Below are 15,859 nucleotides of genomic sequence, written 5' to 3' on the forward strand. Positions count from 1 at the left end.
ACTACCACAGAGAAGCAAAATCAATAATAAATCTTTCTTTATATACATCAGAAGCAGGAAGTCTGCCAGAGAGTCTGTAGGGCCAACCAATGATCAATGTGCACAGTGAGTGCTCAGGAAAGACGCAGCTATTGCAGCAGAAATGAAATTAATTCTCCAAACTGGTGTAAGGAAATTCACATGCTAGATCTCCTCTTTGTTAACAGCCAAATAACCTGTAACATTGCAGTTAACTGTAGAAGATGTATGGAAGAAATTAAAGAGAGAAATGCAACAAATCCTCAGGACTATATGGCATTCACCCAACAGTTCTGAAGCTCGGCTCCTAACAGTGGTGCAAAATATCTAGTTTAAAAATTGCCTTAGTAGACATGACTGAGTGGTAGTAATTGCCAATTTAAAACACAAAAAATCTGGAAAGATACAGAGAACTACAGAATAGAAAGCCCTAAGCCTGTATTAGGCAATTTAACAGAAAATGAAATACTGGCTAGTAACAGTGGACAGTAAGTTAAGAGTACAGTCCATGTGTCTTTCTTTTGAAGTTTTACTTTGCAGTCTTACTGGATTTCTTCAAAGGAGTGGGTGACAGCTGATTGAATTTACTGGGATTTCCCAGACTTTGAACAAAATTCCTTGCCAAAAGTTTTTTAATAAACTGATGTGGTTTAACCAGGAAAGGTCACTGCCTGCCCAACCCTCTGGTGGTATGGAGAGGAGAAAGTATAAATGAACGGGGCTCAGGGGTTGAGACATGAGCAGTTTACTGGAATAGTAAGGGAGAAACAACATCAAACAACAACAGTACTAATGAAAGAGCATACAACGTAAGAACATGATAAAAGAAATGAAACGGGCTCACCACAGGACCAGCTTGCAAACTACAATGCCCAGCCAACCCCTCCTCCCAGAACTTCCCTGTTTAAATACTGAGCATGATGTCACGTGGTATGGAATACCATCAGGTGGTATGGAACACCGGCCCTGGCCCCCAGACCAGTTGCCCCAGCCACCCCCCTCTCAGTTCCCTGTGAACAATTAACTCTATCCTAACCAAACCCAGGACAGAAACCTAAGGTGCCATAACGCAAGATAGAAGTCCTGATATGGATAAATACTTGCTCAAAAGACTGACTGGATAGAGTAGGAGTAAACAGTCAGTTCTCAGAACAGAACCCACATAGTTCAGGTGGGATCTGTTATAGGACCTATCTTGTTCAACACATTCATAAATGAACTGGAAAAACGAGTACGCAATAATAAGAGTTTGCTTATGATACAAAGTTCGTGAAGGTAGGGCTGACTGAAATGAAATGCAGAAAAACCATTATAAACTGGGTAACTAGGCAATAAAATAAATGAAATTTAATATAAATGAATGTAAAATAATGCATGTGCATTTCACATCTTAAATGATGGGATCTCAGCAGACCATTATTACTCAGAAGCAAGACCTTGTGATTAGGACACTATTTTCTGAAGAACCGTCTCTCTCTTTGTTTGCCCCTCAATGTATTTGTTCATTAGGGGCCACAATGGATACTAAAAGTTTACATGAACCTCAGGGGACTAGACAAGAGCATGGAACAGAAATCTATTACAGCTAATATTTCCATAGAATAGGGATCTGGTCAGGAAATGGTTGTTAACAACAATTGAGTATAGGGAGAGAATTAGGGGTGTCATATATGCTTCCCCTGACCCAATTTTCTCCTAGGTATTTCCTTACAGCTACTGTTGGACACAGCATAATGGCCTGGATAAACTTCTGATCTGATCCACTGTGACCATCTTTGACAGTAATATACTGTACCATAATAAAGCCCACCCCAACCAAGAAACCCAAACCTGGGATGTATCGGGACAGGTATTTCCAGATGAGACAGGTAAGTGACACAGTTGTACAAATCTCGAAAACGTTCAAATGCACAAAGGAGCAACTAGGATAGTCAGGATATCACACAAAGGGAGGATGGAAGAGCTTGAATTCTTTGTTCTATAAAAATAATTCTGAGAAGGATATGACTGCACTGTGAATGCAGAATGAGAAAAAACACAACCTGTCTCCCAGTAAGAATGGGGGATGCAGAAAAACCTAATTAATTATGGAAGAATACTTGACTGGTTAATGAAAAGAATGCATGACTAGGAAGCAGGGGACTCAGGTCAGTGTCAGACACTCTCTTCCAGTTTTGTTTCCTTAATGCTATAGCTTTAGCAATTTTTAACTTCATTTTTTTATGTAACAAAGGTGATACGAGTGTTGTTAGTTGTAAAAAAAGTATTCTTAACTAGTTGCAGAAATAAAAACATGTGAAAAGCAAAGCCCTGACTCATCCTATATAAGGATGCATCATCTTTCATTCAAAGAAAAATCCTATTGCAGTGAATAAATACAGCTCTAGAAGAAAGTAAATGGGGGCTGGATTAATTCACGTTTCTTAAAACCCAGAATCAAAAAGAGAAGCAGTCTCGTGTGACGACAACAGAAAATACATGGTGGGAAAGATCTAGAGTAGCAAAAGCATGTTTATAATTTCCTATTGTTTCTATCCGTTATGGTGAGAAAATGAACTTTATTTTAAATGAACTACAAAAGTTAATGATTTTCTGATATTTTCAATCCAAAATTTCTGTTACATTTTATTACCTTCCTAAATTATTTTTTTAAGTTCATTGGGATCCGAAGGCTGAGCATAGGCTTCCCTGGCCTGTAAAGGGCAGTTTTCATTCTTGATATTATAGGGCTTTTGCCATAAAGTGTAATATCACATATTATTTTTATATACTTCAGCACTAAGTATGTTCCATAATGGATGACTTTTATATGAACAATCTGATATAAGCAAGAAATAAGATTTGGAGCTTAGTATCTCAAATCCATACAGAAACCTTAAACACTGCTTCCAACACTTGTAAAGAAATCCCCAAAGTCAGTCTGGAGCTGGACTACTTCATTTGCTTCTAAATAGCAGGAGAGGGTGAAAGGCAAAATTAATACTCCCAATACAGATTTGATGGCCACTGCCTCTGCTGCACAAATTTTAGGAGCTACCATACCTTGAGGACTGCAGCAAAAGCCACAGAATGGTTTCAGTTACTAAGAATGTTCAGCTTGATGGGGATTTCTTCTTGTGTTTAGATAGCTGAAGAACTTTGTAAATTTTCCTGACCAAATACAGGGATGAGAATGTGCAACAAACAGGAAATTATATGGTTGAAGGGGGAAGTTACATGGCACAGTAAAAAAAAAAATATTAAAGCACAATTGATATCTTTATCATTACATACAAGTAAATTAATGAAGCAGAAGTTACTGATCTTTTCCTGTAGAAGCCCTAAATTCCACAGAAATGTTGCATATCTTTGCCATATGATTAAATACAAAACCTACAAGGCAACAGAGAGCACTGACTCTACTTACTGACTCTGTAAAATCCTATTTTCAGAGTTGTGTAGTACTTCACCTATAAAACTAAACTTTGTATTGAAACTGGAAAAAGCTATCTGAAAAATTTCAGCTGTATTTTTCACTAAATAAGTACATCCAAAATACAAAAGATCATTAGGAAACTAACAGCAAGCTAGTAACATTTTCAAAATGCCTCTTAAACACACATAACAACTTCAGTAAGTTTCATTTTTATTGTTGTTTTATGTATTCAGAGCTAAGCTAGAAAAAAACATAAGTACTCTGTACTACAGGTAAGTATTTTGTTTATCTGCTAAATGATGCCTCTGGGGGATAGCATGGAAGCAAGGCGAGAAGACTAATTTTTGATGCCCAGCTTAGACAGTAAAAGAGTACAAGCATTGCTGAGAATTGCAGCACTAAGAATGCAAAAGTGAAACTGTCCATGAACAGACACAATGGACTTCACAGGTTTCTGTTAGGCAAGCTAGCGATGGAAAAAAGATGTTAAAAGCAGTTTGTTTGCAAACAAAATTTTGTGTCAAAATCCTTTCATCTTAAATGTTTATACATTTCCACTAAGAGACAGCAGGTCAACATCAAAGCTTTCTTAAGATGGGAAAAAGAAAAGTCAGAATAACTCATATGAACAGATTTGAAGATGAAACTCAGATTTGATGTACATAATATTTGTTTTTGCAAATGCTTCCAATTCAATGTTTATTTCCTATCACATTAAAGTATCTAGCATAGTTAATACATACCCACTTTTCTAAGTTGCTATATTGTATATTACATATTTTCCTATCTACTAGAGAGCTTGGCATTTCAGCTTTTGAATCCACTTGTTCCTTAAAATTCCACTCCATCCTATTAAGCTATTTTAGAGTAATATATTTTATACAATTATAATATCCACAAAAGAAACAACTGGCAATCTTTACTGACTAACATTGTCTGAATGGCTGAACTGGGCTATAAATGCAAAGAAATTTAAAGTATCAAGACATGACTTTTAAGATAAGTCTACATGCCTTAATCATCTTGGCTGACAAGGTGATGGGAGAACTCTGATTTCACCAATTATAAGTTCAATAGCTGAAATAAGTTTAAAAAGGTCATGTGTAAAATGCATAAAACATTAATCTCATCATTTTCTGTGCAGCTTGTTAAACTCCTAGACACTGTAATAGCAGAGACAAATTGAGCAACTTTCTGACCTTTCTCTGATAAAAACCTACACAGTTATTTAATGAAAACCCAAAAGGGTACCAATTATTTTTCTAAAAAGCTCATCTTTCTCAGACTGCACTGTGAAGTTAGCTTGTGGAAATGCTTCATTTGAGTGTCTTTAGTAAAGCTGCACAGTTGTAATGCATCCACTAATTTATTACCTGTTTTGGCTAGGAGAGGAGGAAGACTTGAGGGTGAATGACTTGCTAGGCTTTTGCATTAATAAGCTTACAGATGCTGACTTCTATGAGGTTACGCATGTAGGAAGTTTCTAACTGGATTTGTTTTTCCTCTGTCTCTCACTCTGTGCAAGCAAGATCACTGGCTCATCACTCATTTGCCCAATTTTCCTTGATGAAAGAATGAATAGTCCATAGGATCTTATTCTACTTAAAAGTTCAGTTTCTGGCTCTTGAAAATAGTAAACAGTAATTACTTGGCCTTAGGACCTCTATGAGTAGATGTCATTTCCATATTCATTACAATCTATTATGTCATTGTAGTTGAAATACAAGAAGTGTCATCTTGAAAACACAGAGGTCTCCAGGCAGCAGCCTAATCACTCTCATCAGATCACAATCATTTGACCAATTCTATGCTGATTATTAAACAAATTAAGAAGCATGCAGGGGTCATGTAGGGAATGGCTCATTTGTTTTCAACAAGTTCTCAAACTTTTAGTTTGTGATTTTACTTCATTTGCCCTTCAGGCTCATTATCTCACTACTGGTTGCCAAACGACCTTCTGCTTTGCCACTTGGATGATCCCATTTGAGGCTGTGATCCTTGTTTTGAGAAGCACTGTCTTAATCTCTGTACATAATACTATTTTTAAGGGATCTTTGATGAGGAAAAAAAAAAAAAAAGGTAAAAGTTTACCTTTTTGGTTTACCAAACCAGACAGAAAACACATTTAGCACTCTAAGTTCCTGAGCCATCAAGCACACTGTAGATGGGCCTCTTGCCTTCAAAAAGTCTTAAAGACTACAATTAATGTCCAGTATGTTTGCATAAGAAATATCACCCACACTTCAGTTTCCTTTTAGTTTCAAGCAGCTTCATAACAATTATTCTACTGCGTCATTTTTCTCTTTTTAGCGTAGGGACTGTGATTTTTCTGGCTGTCAGTGAATAGTTCCTTTATCTTAATCAAATAGCACTTTCAGAGGCAAAAGTATTTGGGGCCACCTTACCCCAGGCAAGCCTTAGCACATATTTGCTGTTCTGACCCGAGACAAATGAGGTTACCTCCCAAATCTTGCAGTATGAATGACATAAACCAATGATTTTAAGATAAATATATTTCCAGCCCTGCATGGATGCAATTGACACTACCCTTTGTGTTCTTTGGTTTCTTAGCAATTCTTAACACCCCTTTTAAGTAAAACTTTGTTTATTTAAGAATAACTTGGCTTCTTTTTATAGCTTTTCCTCCTAATATTCTGAATTAGTGGTTCTGTATTACACCCTACTAGACTAACTACTATTTAAAAAAAAAAATCTTATTCTGATATATAATTATACCACAGCAGTCACTGTTATTTTCAAGGTACAGTACTCAAACAAACCAGCTGAAATTTTACTAACACTGTCGTCAACATATGCCAGTTATATCTTCCATAAAAACTGGATTTTTCTCCCTATTTTAAATTCACCTTGCTTATCATCTATTTCCTTTAACTCATGTGAATAACCTACAAAAGATAACTCCACAAGTTCAGACTCTGGAATTTACTGAATACTCTTTTCTTCTCTGTGTTTTAAATATGTAAATAATTTCTAACATTGTGGAACTGTTTTAGAAAAGAACTGTCTTTAAAAATATTTTTGTAAGTGAAATTTAAATAAAAATATTTTCAGGACACAAACTAGAGCTGTTATGAAGTGCATCCAATCTTTGTATCAGTATCAGTAATTTGGCATTCCATGCATGATGTTTATGAGAGAAATAACTATTTGTGTACAAGCTGTGAACATGCACTCATTTTGAGCAAGTGGAAGGTACAAACCAGGTCATTTATAAAGCATATTAAAGCCTTTTCCTTTCATTTTCCAAATTCACTTCTCAGAGTATAAAATATTAACAGAATATTTGATATCTTTTTCTAAATACTAAATAAAAGTTGCATCTAAGAAATGAAAATGAAGACTTATACTTTTTCTTAGGCCTTCATATCTCCTCCAGTACTGTCAAAACTGCACTTCCAAGTTCCAAAAGCATTTCACTCCCATTTCCAAAAGATAAAAACCAAACATATATCTCAAAAAAATTTATTTAAACAAATTTACTTTTCTAATGCAGAATCTTAAAAAATGCCCCAATATTCTTTTATATCAGCATATCATCACTACCACTTAATCATACAACCCTTCTAAATGTAACATAATTTCACCTCAATATTACCACGGTCATGTGTCTCAATAAATTCTTCTTCCCTTACATTTTATCCCTGTTTTTGAATTAGTAAAAGTGTGTATATCAACTGTGCATGTCTAGTAGTGATGATATAACCTGTCAGCTAGAGGGAAGCTCTATGAAGTAATCTGTCATCACACTTTTCCTAAAATAAACTATAGCTTTCAAGGTCTTCTGGAAAGTGGATACTGACAGAAGCTATTGGGACAACAGTCTGAGTATCCTGCATTAGAGCAACAGGTGCTTTTTGTGCTTCCACTTCTTCCGGACCCTCCGTCATGCCTGTATGAAATTCACATTTCCTTCCTCAAGCATGGAATTCACCTATGGATTCACCTATTAGCTAATGGGTTGTACTAAAAGTAAAATACCTTGGTGACTCTCAAATCATGCTTTGGGATTTAAAAACAAAAAAAAAACCCACCCAAACTGTTTTAAAGATATCTTTTCATGTAACAAATTGTTTTTGTTCACAGTGCCCCTCTCTCACTCTCCCTCAGACCACCAATAAAGCTTGGGTTACGTCACTTCTAGATTCATGTGTCAAGTCCTTCTATAGGTTTCTACCTAGAAATAACTATGTTCTTTGTAGATCTGCAGCCAAAAGAAAACTTGATATGTATATCACATATATGTACCTGGTCTGTATAACCTCTTTGTTAGTCATCTATCAAAACACTGACAAGCAGGAACTCAGGACTATATCCCTGTCTTTTTGAGCAGGATTTGTTTTAAAGCCATTTCAAAGCAAGATAGCTAGTATTTTGCAAAAAGTGTTTTACTCTATATAATACTTTTTCCATTCTAATAAAGGACAATTCCGCTTGCAGTGATCTTACATAATCATTCTAGCTTTTTATTTTCAAAAAATGAAGGCAGCATTCTGCTGCAATTCTCTTACCACTGTCCTGGTTTTCAGCTGGGACAGAGCTAGGTTTCTTTCTAGTAGCTAGAATAGCGCTGTAGCACTATTCTTTCTAGTAGCTAGAATTTTACTTTCAGCCTGGGATTTGTTATGAGAGAAACAGTGATAACACACCAGTGTTTGCATTTTTCTCACTGGAAGTGAAGGACTTCTGTTTTGTTAGTCTACAAGCGGCAAGATCTAAGGAAGGAATATTTAAATTAATATGCTAAATTGGCATTTGGATACGCCAATGGGATATTCCATATCATATCCCGTCATGTCCAGTATATTAGGAAGGGTTTCTTCCTCTTTTGTCTCTCTCTGACTTTTGCTCAGGCTCTGACTTTTCCGGAATTGCGGTTTCAGTTCAGGATTGTGGCTCCTCTGGGATCATTATATGGGAATGGGCCGGGCTTGGTTGGCAGGTGGTGAGCAACTGTACTGTGTATCACTCATTTACATATTTTACTACTATTATTATTATAATTACTATTTTAATATTAGTATTATTTTAAGTTTTCTCTTATGAACTGATAGGTATTGATACTTACAGCTCTTAATAAAGCCATAGAATTTGGAGGGACAATCAAGTCTTTGGTATACCAGAAAAATATATATAACTCTAGCCATGTTTAATTGATTACATACAGACCCAAACACCTAACTCAACTTTAAAAAAAAAATCAGTTGAGATTACATTTATTCTTCTTTATTAACATTTGCATTGAAAGATTCTAACTTACTTCTTCCTTCACTGTTCACTAAGTTAAGAAGCTGCAAAGACTATGTCGGTACTAGAGGTAAGGCAGTCCACTTTTCTGGTTGGCAGAACATGTTTCCCAGGCCAAATGGTTTATTTTAAATAGCTTTTACGAGTACAAAGGATGCTGGAGTGCTAACCATTTTGCCTCCAGCTGAGGCAGTTTGCTGCTATCGTAGACATGGACACTGTTTCAACACCTATATGTTATGCCCTTTCTGTCACCTGAATACCAATCGCTGTTTGATGAAGAATGGAAAAATGCTGCAGAACCACTGATCAAATGTACTTTTAGTATGTTTTATTTTTTTAATGCTGCAAAAAGCAAGTTTCAAAGCAGAAAAGCAAAAACAAAAAGGGCTCTGACATTTTCACATGCTTTGAAAAAAATATTTACCAATTATTCCTCTCTAATCAAAATGCTTACATGCTTTCCTGTAACCACAGGCTCTTCTGAATTTTGAACAAGAACAAGCAAGAATCTTCCAAAAAAAATCTTTTTCATGTCATTTATTTCCCTTTGATTTTGTTTTAAATGAATATTCTATCATTAATCATATAAATCACAAAAGAAGACACTTTGCATGTAGAAAAATAATTACATACCTTATATTGGATAAGAAGACCATAAACCAAAATATTTTTATTTTTAACTTCCCTTGAAAATTTCTTGACCTTAGTTAGTTCTTCCATCCCAATGCTGAAAGAAATATTTTCTGAAACATCCAAGTACACCTGCAAAGGAACAAATAAGAAAAAACAACAAAACAAAAAAACTCCACTTTTTCCATAGCGTGTAATTTTAAACTATCGGTTTTTAGTGTTTCATTTGCATGTGTTAAGCACACATAAAAATACAGGCTAAAACAAAGTTTTTTCTTAGTCAGCTTCTATCACTATTGAATTCTACTAATATACTTAGTGGCACTAAAACTGTTTCTTTTCAAAGCACAGTAAAACCAATATGCCAGAACACATCTGAACACAATGTTCTAACTGAATATTAAAAATATTTAATTAAATCAGAAAAAAAACCCCCAAAACCCAACATTATTTTCTAAACTCTAATCTAAGTTTCACTTAATCTAAGGTGTGGGGTTTTTTTTTTTTTTTTTGGTTGGTTGGTTGGTTGGTTGGGGTTTTTTTTTGGATCAGGATACCAGAGAAATACAGGTGTTTTTCTTAAGCATCTTAAAGGTTTTCAAAATGGAACTGTATTCTTTAAAGATTTATTCTGAATTTACTGTCTTTTCAGTACAGTATAATAATTGTCTAAATTGGATTAATTTTAAGATAATACTTAAAATTCAAAAAGCAGAAACTACTTCAAAGAAGGTAGGGGTAAGACTATCCTGAGCTCTTGGGGAAGGAAAAGCAGGTCTCATATCCAGCAGGAACGCTGCACCAACATGATTGGTCTTACAGGACCTGAACCGATATTTCCACGAAGGTATCAACTAGCTCAACCCTTTCCTAAAGCATACGTGTTCCACAGTTTAATCAGTTTACTTTACAAAGTTTCTATTAACTGTAGAAATCAAAATTAAGGAGAATGATTTTTACATATAAAGTTTCAGTATCTACTCATAGCAGAAATACCTTTCCCCTTAAAAGAAAAATATTTTTCTGGCTGAATGATTCAATCAACATAAAACTTATCTTTAAGTACTACAGAGAGGGAGGAGCATAGAGGTAGCCCCAGAGATCTGTGCTTGGGAAAATTATTTTGAGTTCCCTTTGTACCTTATGTTCAATTTATCCTGACCAATAATGGGTTTTTACTCATTTTCCCTTGCAACAGTTTTTAAAAAGCTGTTTATTGTCTAAGTGTATATTCACCAGAAGCAAAGCTATTGTCTTCTACAACACAGGCAGAGATTAATTTTCAAACACTCACTATTTATTTTGGAGGGGTTTTTAGTTTGTTTTTTTGGTTTGGGTTTGGTTTTTGTTTTGTTGGGTTTTTTTTACGCAAAACAAGGCTAAGGACTGTTGATTTACAGCTATTTACAAGAAAATTTAAAACTTCTTATTTTGAGAGAACTCAACTCAACACCAGTTTACCATTAACCTGTTCCACAGCTTCAAAGAGATTTTTCTCAAACTTTATTTTGTACTGAAATACAAAAATTGAAATAACTGAAACAATGGCAACTACAGAGCTGAAGTATCAGCATTCCTTTCTTTTGAATCCTCAGTAAAAACAACAAAATAAAAACCATATCCATTCATAGCATCTACAAAGGTGAACAGGTATTACTCAGAAAGTAATGTGAGATTAAGAATATGATTCTTCTGGCTATAGCAGAGTTGAATAGGATACTCATTTGATGCAGAGCAATAATTGCAAGAAGTCTACGACTGTGCTTCTTATTTCTCCTGTAATATTAATCTTCCCTTTTCTGCTATGTCCAGATACAATAGTCCAATTGCTGCTTCAGCTTATAGATGTCACAAAAATCTCCAGTCAGGCACCAGGATAAAGGATAGACTTTGAAATCTGTGGCACTTCATAAGTGGGAATATGGATGGAAGTCATCACGTTCAGTGCAAGCTCATCTTTTTACTGAGATAATTCTCCCTAGGCTGGTTAGACAGACAATCTGTCACAATAATAACACCTGTAATTTTTACAGCTAAAGAAGCTGAATATGAGAAAGAAAAATAAAACTGATTCTCTTAATTATCAGATTGTTACAAAAGTTACACATGTCCTGAAATCAAAGAACAGACAAGAACTTTCCAATTACATAAAAGTCTACATTAGACTGTTCCTGATTATGCAGTTAGAATGGAAGTAATTATCTGCTCTCCTCATTTATTCTTTCAATTTTTCACTACCAGGAAGAGTTTTACTTTTGAGAACAGAAAAGAATAATTTTTCCCATACAGCTAGTACCTAAAACCTATGCATTTAAATATCATCATATTGCTTAAAATTCTGAGTCACATTTGCCTGAGAAATATTATTGTGCCCTTTTACATCCAAAGAAGGTGTCTAACAGGGCTTTTCACTAACAATGCATTCAGGTTTTATGATAAATGAAGTATATAGTGAAGATAAAGCTTAGGAGAATCCCACTCATAAGCCTTAGTGAAGAGGACACCAACACTGAATTTAATTAAAGACTGCTGAAGGAAGTTTCCATTCCTTAGCCATACCATCTGTAATGAGTTTTAGGGATCAGCCCTTTAAAGGACTTAAATAGTTCCCAGTGATTAATAAGAGACAATTATTTGCTTAGCTAATTTTTTAGTAATTTAAAACATATTTTCCAGTCCTCCTATTTTTTCCTTTCTAGTATTTCTAAAAGATAGTGTGGTAACTCCAAGAAATTTGAAAGTGTAGTATAAAATGCCTTTTTATAGTTAGAGTACTTCATTTTTTCAAGATACTTTTAAAAAATATATGTGTATCTGTGTTTTAAATGCTAGCAACTGCTCCACCTAGTTATGATACTTTTCTCCCACTGTCTAGTTTTAGGAAATTTCAAGCAGTCATCAGGAACAACTGATGGACCTGGAGTGCAGCAAAAGGATTAAATGTATCATTTTCTCGTGAGGCTATTTTGAAAGGTGTCCACTGACATATTTGTGCACGTTGCAGGCTGCTCAAGCAAGTACATTTTCATTTAAAATGGCACTGGATTCCACAATTAATTTAATGTCTAGTATCTTGGGGGCAAAACCTGAGTTTGTGTAAGCATTATTTGCATTCATACCTATTTCTCAGGAAATATTATGTCTAGAATATTTACATCTACAATTATTAAAACAAAGCTCTCCCATTCCATGTATCACTCTAAAAAAGCACTTAATTCAAAGTCCAGAGTAGAGATTAGCTATGAATCAGGCACAAAATAAGCATGCTTTTAACACTTCAGTATTACCTGTTGATTAACAATTCTAACTTTATCTGCACATCCCAAAATTTAACATGACAGAAATGTTTTTTTATATTCTTGATAAAGGACTAATGAAAACATTCTCAGTCCAGAAAAGAGCATTCTGCACATCCAGTAGCCTTGTAAATGGGCAACAGAATTGAAGGCATGTCATTGTTCTGATTATCAAAGGCAGGAATAATTTATCTTTGAATATTCAGTAGAATTAAAGCTCTACTCTGAAATTCCTCAGAAACAGGATCAAGAAAAAAAGATGGTCTAGAAATAAAATGCTAAACACTGATGTTCATCAAATCACAGTAGCTCACTCCAAGACAACATAAAATAGGCAAGGATATACATTTTTTTCATTTGTAAAAGTAATTAATCTTCATTATATTTAGTTTATTTGTTACATCAGTAATGGAATTTCATTACTGAAATTTTAGATTAAGTGTAAAATTGAGACGTAAATGCTGACATTTTACCTCCAGACCACTAGACTATGCACAGAAACTATTCAGGCCCCATGTAAAATAACTATGTATTCCTTTTCCAAGAGCTTCATATATGGAATTATATTTTTAAAACACAACATATTATCTTGTGTTATTGCTGGAAAGTATAATAAATGTAGTCCAGAGGCACACTCTTTGTGACATATCTACCAACAGTCCTGGCTGACTGGGGAGGTTCCACTTAACTGGAAGGTGGCAAATGTGACACTCATTTACAAGAAGGGCTGGAGGGAGGATCTGGGGAACTACAGGCCTGTCAGTCTGACCTCAGTGCTGGGGAAGATGATGGAGCAATCATCTTGAGTGCTATCACACAGCACACACAGGCCAAATAGGTGATCAGGCCCAATCAACATGGGTTTATGAAAGGCAGGTCCTGCCTGACTAACCTGATCTCCTTCTATGACAAGGTGACCTATGAGGGAAAGGCTGTGGATGTGGTGTACCTGGACATCAGTAAAGCCTTTGACAACATTTCCCACAGCATTCTGCTTGAGAAACTCACTGCCAATGGCCTGGACACGCACACTCACTGCTGGGTTAAAAACTGGCTGGATGGCCCGGCCCAAAGAGTGGTGGTAAATTTTTTAGCCAAAAATAGACTCTGGTATGTGGCAAAAACTTTTGCCATATAACCAGAATAGATTTTTCAGTCACACAACATCTCAATAAGTAAAGTACGTATTAAAGTTATATTGCAAAGTACTTGAAAGTTAATTTTTAATACTTGGACAAGAAAAGCAACAATAATTTTTAAACTTTGAATAAACACACGGCCCAGAGAAAAATAAAGCCACTTAATTCTATTTCAACTGAGCATTCAAGTAGATTTCCTCATTTGCAGCATCCCCAGCAAAGCAGGAGTTAACAGTTCAATATGACTAGTCTTTCACAGAAATATAACTAATAAATTGTCATTTGCAGCTGTTGGTTTATTTCCTGACAGCATGCAGTACATTTGCTGAAGTGCAAATGATGCTCTTTACAGTCCAATTTACAGTTCAAATTTACTATTTTATTCAGAATTAGCAGTCGTTTAAGCCTAGTCTAACATCTAAAAAAAATTAATTAGATGCTTCTTACAGTAAATTACAGGAGTTACCTACCAAAATAAGGACAACTGGATATAAGAGAGGAATATTTGATTTTTCCAACATATCCACTAGTTGGTGAAAATCTTGAATGGCATACTTTTTATCCTAAATGAAAATAAATGTTTAGAATTACTGAAAACATCAAACAATGATTTCATACAAATGGAATTAAAAGATCTGTTATTTACCAAAAGAGATAGATCACTTCTTTTAGTTTGGGGCTTTTTTGTTTAGCTGGTTGTTTTTAATATATTTTAAATACTTTTGTCTGGTAAAGTTATAGCTGTGTTTTTATATATATAGCTATATATTAATAAGATTGAGATTAATAATATTACCCTTAAGAAATATATATATGTATCTATCTAAAACAAACTTAAGAGTCTTGATTGGTCTCAGATATGGTTCATCTAAAACCTTCCTGTTCCCATACAGAGACCTAAATATAGACTGCATGGCATTTATGTGTCCAAAATGGGAAAAACTAATGTAGACCATGGTAGCAATGCAGTTAGATGACCACATGTATGACACACCTCTTCTTGAGACAATTCACTTCAATACAATATCTAAGAAAGGAAACTTTAAACTACTTGTGTAAGAATTCTTGGCCAGTTTAACAACATACTGATGGAAGTGAAAAACCAAGAGAGAAAGAAAGGACCAGTAACTCAAAGGTCTAGTTTGGTGCACATCAGAAACACCAAACACTGGAATGGATACACCAAGAGGACAGAAATAAAAAACAACTTATTATTATTAAAATGTGTAATTATTATTTACCATTACTAATAAGTTTATGTGCAAAACTAAAAGCATGCCTCCTTACTACTTACATTTAAGCAAACAAAATTGTAGCACTGTCCTGAAAAGATGTTTTGTAGATGGCTATCATTTTCACTTGAAGATACTGATATAGCTTCAACCTAATTAGGAAAAAAAAAAAAATATTGCTATGTTACAAATTTGACTTCAGCCTGAAATATCTTCTAGACCTTCCACCATTATAGCACAGTTTATTCACTGAAATGATTTAAAACTGGCAATTATTATTTCCACTATGAGAATTAAAAATTGCTCAAATTTTTAGGTGACTCAGCAGTGAAGCATGGAGTCCAACACCCAGCAGAGTTTTCTGCAAGTTTGTGCTGAAGCATACTGTTAAGGGGAGCCATTCCAGAAACAGCCCTGGAGGTATCAGACACTAGCACTGCTGCCTGGGTAAGGATGTTCAGCTGCTCCTAGAGATAAAAACAGTGGGATCAAGATAATCTAATGATTTTAAACCTCTAATTTTCAGAAGACGTCTATAACATTCAAATACTTACACATATTTTCTTCATGCAACTAAAAATAAAATAAATGAAGAAGCACATATAAAAGACCAGGTGCACAGGTATTCTAGGATTCTGCATATGAGAAGACCCAATTGGTATTTCTCCTGAAAATAATTTCCTCAATGAATACTTTAAAATACTGTCTTAATCACAGACGTACTTGTTTTGCAACCTTTAATTTTAACACCAGCTAAGAAATGATTATATCCCAAGTAAAACAAGAAGTAGATTCTACTACATTATTAGCTTCAGGATTGCCTTCAGTGAAACAGCAAACCAGGTAGCAGAAGGTGAATCT

General features: G+C 34.8%; 1 protein-coding gene across 1 annotated transcript in view; it reads right to left on the reverse strand.

The window, feature by feature from the left end:
* The window catches only part of LOC104531301 (D-ribitol-5-phosphate cytidylyltransferase-like), a gene marked incomplete at its 5' end in the record, with an annotated part of 56,964 nt that overhangs the window by 36,295 nt on the left and 4,810 nt on the right, over nt 1-15,859 (reverse strand). The window contains 3 exons of the mRNA XM_010176153.2: nt 9,335-9,463; nt 14,237-14,329; nt 15,061-15,150. Coding sequence (XP_010174455.2) covers nt 9,335-9,463; nt 14,237-14,329; nt 15,061-15,150 — 312 coding nt within the window. The remainder of the gene's footprint in view (nt 1-9,334; nt 9,464-14,236; nt 14,330-15,060; nt 15,151-15,859) is intronic.

Source organism: Antrostomus carolinensis, unplaced genomic scaffold (genome assembly GCF_000700745.2).
Source record: "Antrostomus carolinensis isolate BGI_N321 unplaced genomic scaffold, ASM70074v2 scaffold4699, whole genome shotgun sequence".
In the NCBI taxonomy this organism is placed as follows: Eukaryota; Metazoa; Chordata; class Aves; order Caprimulgiformes; family Caprimulgidae; genus Antrostomus; species Antrostomus carolinensis.